Source organism: Lupinus angustifolius, chromosome LG16, assembly GCF_001865875.1.
Source record: "Lupinus angustifolius cultivar Tanjil chromosome LG16, LupAngTanjil_v1.0, whole genome shotgun sequence".
NCBI lineage: Eukaryota > Viridiplantae > Streptophyta > Magnoliopsida > Fabales > Fabaceae > Lupinus > Lupinus angustifolius.
The window spans coordinates 1,926,250-1,936,240 of record NC_032024.1 but is presented as its reverse complement, the minus strand read 5'-3'; the positions used below and the strand labels follow the sequence as shown (position 1 = coordinate 1,936,240).

At 33.5% G+C, this 9,991-nt stretch overlaps 2 protein-coding genes across 2 annotated transcripts; one reads left to right on the top strand and one right to left on the bottom strand.

Annotated features, from left to right (window-relative positions):
• On the top strand, positions 1,089-4,667 carry LOC109329876 (cell division control protein 2 homolog). Its single transcript, XM_019563748.1, has 8 exons — positions 1,089-1,230; positions 1,343-1,527; positions 2,373-2,493; positions 2,779-2,952; positions 3,169-3,332; positions 3,827-3,914; positions 4,004-4,057; positions 4,405-4,667. Exons 1-8 carry the CDS (start codon positions 1,222-1,224, stop codon positions 4,492-4,494), a joined length of 885 nt encoding a protein of 294 aa, XP_019419293.1. The 5' UTR covers positions 1,089-1,221; the 3' UTR covers positions 4,495-4,667.
• LOC109329873 (protein CHUP1, chloroplastic-like) lies at positions 4,765-8,807 on the bottom strand. Its single transcript, XM_019563745.1, has 7 exons — positions 7,995-8,807; positions 6,743-7,651; positions 6,377-6,508; positions 6,056-6,237; positions 5,831-5,942; positions 5,431-5,574; positions 4,765-5,203 (listed from the first exon to the last, which is right to left on the bottom strand). Exons 1-7 carry the CDS (start codon positions 8,727-8,729, stop codon positions 5,123-5,125), a joined length of 2,295 nt encoding a protein of 764 aa, XP_019419290.1. The 5' UTR covers positions 8,730-8,807; the 3' UTR covers positions 4,765-5,122.

The window sequence follows — 9,991 nt, the reverse complement described above, 5'->3', positions numbered from 1 at the left end:
AAACCTTATATTATGTACCCAAAAAATAAGAGAGAGATATATATGCATTACTAAGGTAAAAGTTTTATATATTATTAATGCATCATTAGTATGATTCTTCAATGGATAGATATTATATTCAAGGAATAATACTTTTTGCAACAGTTTATTCAGACCCATTTTTCTATGTTCCCATATTTTTTTTATTTTTCTAATTTGGAAACCTGTCTATGATATATGATGAGAAGCCCACACTAAATTAACATGTTAATTTATTAAACAAATGGGCCGTGCCCAAATCTATTAACAATTTCACCTTTTCCATCACATAATTCACATTGGACCCTTTTCATTATTGTATCAATATGATGTTGCACATATTCCTCAAAGAGGATAAAATGTTCAAAATAAATCATACTTTAATGGAATAAGCCTCATGTCCATGATGTATCATTACAAGTCTCATGTCCATGATGTATGATTACAAGTCTCATGTCCATGATGTATGATCTCATGTCCATTTATCTTACAAGAACTATCAAGAATCTTCACGATGACCAAAAAGTTAAGAATTCGATTCATGAAAGCGACATTTGTTGAGAGAGACAATCACGTATCCTAAAGGGGATTAATTTCTTATCCAAAATGATGAAGAGATACTTTGGTAGCACAAAAAAGTCATCTCTCTATAAAGAAACATTAACATACTCAATAATCTCAACGAATTATATCCTTTATAATAAAATAGTATAATATCTCTATCGACTCTAATCCTTTTCTTACAAGAGTATATCTTATCAATTTATTACTATTATTAGTCTTGTATTTCGGAAAACCGTCTTTTATCTCTTGCAACATTGACATCCTAACTAACATTATGTCGAAATCTTTAGCCGTTATTTTTCAACATTATTAGTCTTTACTCATTTCCCTCCAAAATATTTGTTTTCCCTCCCATTTTCTCCCCCATTCCAATCCATTAAACTCATCCTTTGAATCAAAATCACAAAATTATTGTGAAGCATTGATTATTACTTATTACTATTGTAATGTAATATAATTTTCAAATGAAGTAACAAAAAACATTATATAAAAAAGTGAAATGTGAAAAGGGTATAAGAGGTAAGAAAAAAGTGTGAGGAGAAGAGAGAAAGAGAAGACCAGAGTAACAGTAACTCTCTCTCACTCACTCACACACTCAGATCTTCAAATCCATTTTCACTTTTCTTTCAATCTTCTTCAATGGAACAAGTTACTACTCTTAATGCATTCAACTTAACTGTTTTTCTTTTCGATTTCGTTTTTTCTTATAATCATGTTCCGATTCAACTGATTCTATTGAATTTCTTCTTCTTTTATGCAGTATGAGAAGGTTGAGAAAATCGGTGAAGGAACATACGGTGTCGTTTACAAGGCTCGTGATCGCCTCACCAATGAGACCATCGCTCTCAAGAAAATTCGCCTCGAGCAGGAGGATGAAGGTGTTCCTAGCACCGCAATTCGTGAGATTTCGCTATTGAAAGAAATGCAGCATAGGAACATTGTTAGGTATTATTATTGTTGTTGTTCTTTTGTTGATGATATTATAATATTAGTTATTTAGTTCAGTGTTTTTGTGGAATGCAGTGATAATTTCTGGTTATGAAGTTGATGCGTGCTAATTGAGTTAACTCTGTTTGTAGAAATTCACTGTGTGGTGTTTGTTTGGTAATATATGTTTCTGCATTTTGGAATTTTAAGGGTAACTGTGGAAGCTCTTGTATAATCATAGGTCTGCAAGAATGCAAATATATAGAAATTGAATCATAATGAATGACTGGAGGTGGTTTGATATTGTTTTCATGGGGAATAGGGTGGTATTGTTGCATTGCAGTATTGTTTACAGTTAACATTTATGTATGCTTCTGGTGTCACTGATAGTTTTTTGTCTTTTTAGTGAAGCAAGTCTCTATGGTTTTATGGCCATTCAAATCCTGAGTCATAAATGTGATTGCATTTGTGTTGCAATTATAGAAATTGTAGTTGATTGTAGAGAGATGCGGCTGATACAACCACAACTGTAGTTGTGAACAGCAATTTAAATTGATGTTTATATTTTGGTTAGTGGTAAACCTGTAAATTGTTCTTGTAGGTGGTGTACAATGTGAACGTTTTCATTTTCAAGTCTTAGTTTTGGTGTCACCAAATTCCTACATCTAATGTTCAAATGGTTTTATATTTCAAAGCTGGCCAAGGATAATGCCCACAAGCAACACAAGTTCTATTTCAGCTGTTATGAGAGCTTTACAAAAGACATGCTTGTGGGATATTATGTTATTTATGCTAAAAAACATAGGATCAGATGTGATCATAAAAATATTTTGACTCTGATATTCCTTTTGCATTTCACACAGGTTGCAAGATGTAGTGCACTGTGAGAAGCGATTGTATCTGGTTTTTGAGTATCTGGATTTAGATCTTAAGAAGCATATGGATTCATCCCCGGAGTTCGTGAAGGATCCACGGCAAGTAAAAGTGAGTTACTTGGCAATAAAGATGTTGTACTCTGACATGCAGCTATTGTTTATTTCAGTGGATTTTGGCTACACTTCTTGTTCCCTGAGCGAGCTATCTGAGTGTGAATAGTTATGCATTATGTTCCCCTTCCCTTCCTATTGTTCGTAATTTTGGTCATGGTTAAATATTTCACCTTACCTTGCATTATTAATATAAACCGTATTTTGTCGTGGAATAAAAGAGACTTTGGTGAAAAGTGCTTGTTTATTTGGAGTTTAAATTCTTTAATGATCCATTCTGCAGATGTTCCTTTATCAAATTCTCTGTGGCATTGCTTACTGTCATTCGCATAGAGTTCTTCATCGAGACTTGAAACCACAGAATTTGTTGATAGATCGCCGCACTAATTCACTAAAGCTTGCAGATTTTGGATTAGCTAGGGCATTTGGCATTCCCGTCAGGACATTTACTCATGAGGTTTTGTGCTCCCTTATATTTCCTTACTGTCATCCATGTAGATATAAAATACTAGATAATCAAAATTTGTAATAATGGCCTTTTATACACGAAAACTAATATGTACTTGTACTGTATTCCAAGTTGTGTCTTCTGGAATTCGAAATATACTTGAAAATTTTACTTCCCTGTAGTTCTAAAGCTATATGTCTTATAGTCGTTGTCTATTGCTCGTAGGTGGTGACACTGTGGTATAGAGCTCCAGAAATATTGCTTGGATCTCGGAATTATTCTACCCCAGTTGATGTTTGGTCAGTGGGATGTATATTTGCAGAGATGGTAAACCGACGACCTCTATTCCCTGGTGACTCTGAGATTGATCAATTGTTTAAAATATTCAGGTAAATCTCTTTATTTCTCTGTTTTACATTTCTTGGCAAATCTTAGTAACATCTCTTGACTTAAAATAATTGATTAAAGAATCTGAATCATATATGGCAATGGACATTTTTTCCTCACATACAAAAACTATATATACATGTTCCTATTTGTATGTCTAGTTTAAATGGTCTTTGACATGTTGCAACATTTTGACGGCCGACGCACTTGGCAAAGTAGTTTTCAATTTTAATGCCTAATTGAACCCACTTGGTTTTGTGTGTGTCTGGTTTCCCCTCTGTTAGTCATTCTCTGACCTTAAAAAGCTGCTCTCTCCCTACAGTGAATAATCTATAAGCTAGTATAAGCGAATGTTTAGAATTTATGCCACCATGCCCATTTAAATGATGCCAGAAATAGTTAATAAATTTTTGCTTCCAAACATGCAAGTAACTAATAAATAATCGAAGCTGCATAAGACATGCTTGTATATTTACATGCTGTTCTTTATATGAAGAATCATAGGTACGCCTAATGAAGAGACATGGCCTGGAGTAACTTCATTGCCTGATTTTAAATCAACCTTTCCCAAGTGGCCACCTAAGGTAATTAAATGGATGTCTTGTCTTTAACCTGGATTAATTATTGGGTTCTTCATTGCAGTATGTCTTTAATCTTATCTTGTATTATGCAGGACCTGACAACTGTGGTTTCAAATCTTGAGCCAGCTGGTCTTGATCTTCTTTCAGTAAGTAGAACATCTCAAAATATTCCTTATCTTTGCCATTATTAAAAGAAGTGTCAACAAGTTTGTAGCTCAACTGACATCGACCGAATTCTCTAATAGGTTTTTTTAGGAACCCAAGAAAGAGAACTGAGATGTTAGGTGGAGGCAAAAATGAAAGTAGTTTGGAAAGTAAAACCTTGCATAAAAGATGACGAGTTTAGTTCATCAAAAAATCCCTTGTATTGCAAGGCATTTTACTAGTTAGATTCTAACAATTAGTACTAGGATTCTACTATGGAACTATCCTCAAATATTTCTATTGATTTTTCTGTGCTGGTGCTTACTAGAATATGTTTTTTGTATTCCAGAGCATGCTATGCTTGGATCCCAGCAAAAGAATTACCGCCAGAACCGCTGTCGAGCATGAATACTTCAAAGACATTAAATTTGTGCCTTGATTCATGCCGAATTTATGTATTTTGGTTGTGAGAAATGCGTGCTATATTTCGAGTTTTTTGTTTTTTCTTGAGTGTGATCATAAGTCTAAGTCACTGATACAAAATACATTGTGCTGAGTTGCAAGACCCTGTCCTTTTTTCATATCTAAATGAAGGATGTTACCTTTTTATCCCACCATATGAAATTTCTCTGTGCCTTAGAAATTGAAAGTAATTGTCTGAATCAAATCACATAATTGGCATAACTAATATACAGGCTTCTAAATTTATCCCAAAGCTCATGGATTTCATGCAACAACATAATATATTTTCCCAATTGGTATACAGAGTTTTACAACATAATTTGATTTCGGGGTTGTCCTGCTATTTGAATACAATGGACTTGTTCTCCAGTTCTGTACTGGAGTTACACAACATAATCTGATTCTGAAGATCTTGTCCTATTTTTTGACAATAAAAAAGTTGACCTCTCAAAAAAGACCCTGATTATACATATCTTGCCTTTCTCTCACTAACAAAATTTAATGTAATCCCAGACCAAACACAAAAGGTGCATAGGTTGCTGTTATGAGAAGATTAGTGTATAGCTTCCAAAGATTGTTAGCTCAACTATCAGCCAATAATTTTATTATGTTTTGTTAAGTAGCGAAGCAAGATTGCGAAGTTCCTCGAATGTGTGCATAGTTTCTGCATCAAATCCTCCTGCAAACTGCATTAGAAGAATAAATGAAGTTACCTCTTACCACATATTCATGACACACATACTTTAACAGCTTCACTCATATGTTTATTGTTATGTAGTTAGATTCAGAAAAGCATGTTTCTAGAAAAGGTTCTGTTCTTATGATTGCAAAACTCAGTTGTATATATTTAGATAAATTGGAGGTGCAACTTAAAAACATGAAAAGATATGCTGAATTATATTATTGGACAAACCTGATGGATCCTAAAAGCAAATCTCACTCCTTGGAGAAGCATGTAATCCATGGCAGGATCTTTTTCTAATGTTGATTTTGCTTGAAGTTCCATAGCTACCCTTTTCATATACTTTTTCGCCAATTTAACTGAGCCTAGCTTTATCTGCAAAAGAAAGTTGTTGTGAATCAAATATCATGTTGAATCAAATATAAATGCTTTTAAAAAGTAGTAATGGCTTGCAACTAACCATTACAACACCATATAGATACAACTATCTGTAACTAACATGCTTACTTGCTTATAGTTCTTCAGGAAACAATAACACAATCCAATAGAAACAGATACTGATATATTCATAAATCTCATGTTTCACATTCATTGTTTACATTTTTTAAGATTGATGCAAAGTCTGGTTTACCTTGCTGATAATTCCATTATCCTGCATCCATTCTATAGGAATTTGAAAATCCTTGCAGTTACGTATTAAAGAGTCTCGTGTGCGAATAAGGTTGTAAACAGTTCGCTCCATCCTGACAGTGAAATTAGAACTCATCACAAATGTTTGCAAGACAAACTTGATTTAGAACATCAAAAGATTTTATATTCTTTCAGGAGCATATCCACATATATTGGAGTTGCTTACTTTTCTGATAGTGCAACCATTTTCTTGAGAGCAATATCACAAGGTACCCGGGGATCGTCCTTATAAGAGGAAACTTCAGACTCTAATTTTTTCAAATCTTGATATCCAAATGCTGATTCTCTTAATGTGTCTGCTTTCTTCTCAGGCCAATCAAAATGCTTAAGCACTGCCCTCTCATCCACCTTAACATGTACAAAACCATAATTATATCAAATGACAAATACATGCATAGCATTCAATTTTTTCACAAATCTTGCTACCTTAATTTTTCTACATGGGATAATTTCGATCTACCCAGGTCATAAGAAAAGAGCAACTTACAAGGAAGCAGAGTTCGTCGTCCAGCCACTTCACAAATGCAACCACATCCTCTATGTTCTGATAAACTGCATTGTTCACCTCTCTAATCAATGAATTCACAAATTCTCCTTGAGTTTCAATATCTGCCTTTATCTACATATCAAGGGGTACTAGTTAGCAATATAGATGTAAGACATGCCATTCACCAAAATAAGATAGAAAAGATTTTGAGATGGCTGCATAATTCTGTTATAAGCTCAGAAGATTAATTCCATTTCCTCTATGTATACTTTAAAGATATTGAAAGTATACATAATGAGTAATTGAAAAAGAATTTCCATGTGGAAAAAGGTGAAGTTTAACTAGTGGGATACATAAACCACTCACAGCAAGCAAATGTGATGAACGGTTTTCGATTTCTCCAATCATGCTGCTACGAACACCTGCAACATCTGGCGCATCAGAGAGTCCTCCATTTGAAGAATCCTTTCTAGAATCTCTCTTCATAAGTGAATGATAGAGTTCCACCACTTGAGGCGCTCGTTTCACCATCCCTGCATTGCTACTACCTATTGATGCAAAATTCATTGGAGGTGGTGGTGGAGGTGGTGGTGGAGGAGGAGGTGCAACTTGAGCTGAACCTTCCTGCTTTGTTTTACTAAAAGTTGAACAAGATGGCCTTGGAGGTGGATTAGGAATACGCAGCGCTCTCTTCTCAACATCCGAAGAAGCCAAAAGTTGCGGCCTTTGAACAATCTCCAAACCAGATTGATGAACAGATAATGACACTGATTCCTTTTCCATTTCCTTTGAACATACAAAATAATCAGATTGCCTTCTCTTATTAAGTACAACCTCTTCCTCTGAGCAATTTAACCCACTAATAGAATGTCTTCTTCTAGGACTTCCACCTACCTCAGATTCAATCCAATTTTTCTCAATAAGCCTATCTGAGAATTCTACTTGTGACAAATTATCACTAGTTATAGGCCACTTTTTTGTCTTCTTCATCAATCTGAACCTATCTGCACTACTATTGCTTTGATCAGAAAAAGAACTAACACTATCTCCACTATTGCTCACAGTAGATTGAGGACTACATAGCTTATCAGAATCCAAAGCTGAGCATGAATTCTTCAACTCATTTCTTAAACATGAATTCACCCATCTTAGATAAGCAAGCTCTTCAACCTCATTCAATCTACTTATCTGTAAACCTTCTACTTGTTTGCTTAGGTCTTCATTGGTGAGTCTCAGCAATGATGCCTCAGCTTTAAATTTGGCAACAATGTCACTCTATTAAAACAAAGGACAGTGCAAGTAAGTAGGGGTAAATAGTTTTTTGTGCTTATTAGAACAATTTATGATAATAAGCTTATAAAAATTTATAACAGTCTTCAATAAGCATACTAGAGAAATTTATGAAAACAAACTTTTTGTTGCTTATTTAAAAGAAAATTATTAAATAAATGTAAAATTAAGGTTTTTACCAAAAGGCACCCTAAACTAATTTATGATCTCTCCTTGTCAAATAAGCTAATAAAAATAATCTCTTTTTAGTTTAATTTAGCATATTGATATGATGTTTAATCTAGTTTTTTTTACCAAACACACCTTTCAGAAATTGAGAAAAAATTACCTCAGAAGAATTGGGAACACATGACAATTTAGATTCCAGAGAAGAGAGTGTGCAAGTGAGGTTCCTCTTCTGCATTTGAAGCTCCTTATTCAGCCTCCTCAACTCCACAACTTCAAGCTCAAGATTCTGCACTGAACTATCCTTCTTTTCCACTTTCACCACTTCCTCTTGCCTCTCAGAGACACCACAAGTCAATGCAACAATCTGCTCAGAGAGGCTTGTTTTCTCTTCTTCCAACAAAGCAACCTTCTTCACAAGCTCATCAACCTCACTTTTGTTCCTCTTACATTCTGCTAGTTCAACATTAAGCTTACACTCTCTCTCCTTAGATTCTTGGAGCAAGCTTCTCATATGATCCAGCTCATTGAAAAGGTCAGTGGAAGATTGTCTCCTATGTATAGGATGAACTCTTGGAGAAGCATTAGTGGAACATGAAAGGTCACTAATGAGGGACCTTTTGACCCTTGATTGTGTTGGAAGAAAAGAAGGGTTTTTTTGGTTTGAAACAACAATAACAACATCTGAGGTTGTTTGTTTTTTGGTTGGGATAGTTGAATGAAGCTTGGTTTTTTTGTCTGCAGAGAAACCTTTGACAATGTTGGCACCCCATGAAGATGCTAACTTTGGCTTTAAATGATTGTTGGTTCCTTTGGCATTTTGAGGCTTTGGGGGTTGGTTTTGATCTGCAAATTTTGAAACTTTGGACTTGTTCTCAGATGGGTTATCTTCCCTCATTGCAAAATTTGAAGCTTTGCACAAAATTCACTAGTTTGAAATGCAGAAAGAAAGAAAAAAAGAGATTTTTTTTCTTTAAAAACTGATAGAGAATAATAACTCTTGGTTTCTTAAAAAGTTAATTTTGCATTGACAGAATTGTTCTCATAATATAAAAAGGAAAAGCTTAGCTTTGTATTTGATGATGATGATGATGTATAAAGGAAAGTATAAGCTTTTAAAAGTTGATAAGTTTTTTGAAAGTTTGAATTTTGAAATGTAGAGAATGAGAGAGAGAGAGAGAGTAGCAGCAGTAATGGACTAATGGGTATGTGAGGTTTGTAGTGAAGTGTAGGAATGAGGAGTACGAGGCTGCACTTCTTTGAACTCTAACGGTCGTCTTTAGGCATTGTGGGACCCACTTTAACACTTTCCTACAAAGTTGACTTTCAAATTACTACAAAAGACATAGGTGTGTGTGAGTATATCTACCAATAATTGTAGCTGGTAGAAATTGAGTATTTAACATTTTTATTATTTTGAGATTTAATGAAGTCTTATACTTTTAACTCAACATTTTATGAACAAGTTTAAAACAATTAGTTAAAAAATAGCATGATCTTGTTGTTTCAAACAACAGTCATATAATATTGGAGTTCTATTTTTGTCTTTTACATGAGCAGATTTTTATTGATAAAGACAATGTTTGATCTCTTACTGCTATGTATAAACTGTAAGAAAAGATAAAAATCTTATTTTAATGAGAAGATGTACAAAATCTCAAAAAAAATTATGGATTTTCTAAGAAGTCAACATGAAATATTTGTTCTTCATGATTATCATTTAAACTTTAATTAATATTTGTTTTAAAATTAGTTCATGCACAAATGTAATATCAAATTACTTGATAGTAAAAATTCAACCATATTTTTTGCTTTAATCTCAACTATTAAATCATTTTACATAATATTAGTAGATTGCCCCTTTTAATATACGATATAGTTATCATCTTTTGAATCAAATTGTATTTTATGATGAGAGTTTGATTCTATCATTGATGTTTGGCTAAAATGTATTGCTATAATAATATAATAATATGGATGTTGCTACTATTGTGAATTTAGATGAGCTCTAATAAAATTAATGGGTCAAAGTGATTTAGTTGATAACATTTTATGTATATTGTTCATTAAATTTTCCCTCGTATATATAAAATGGAACAAATGTCTTATTAATAATTAAAAATAAATCCATTGTGGAAGGTTTAGAGTTAAAAATCAAAC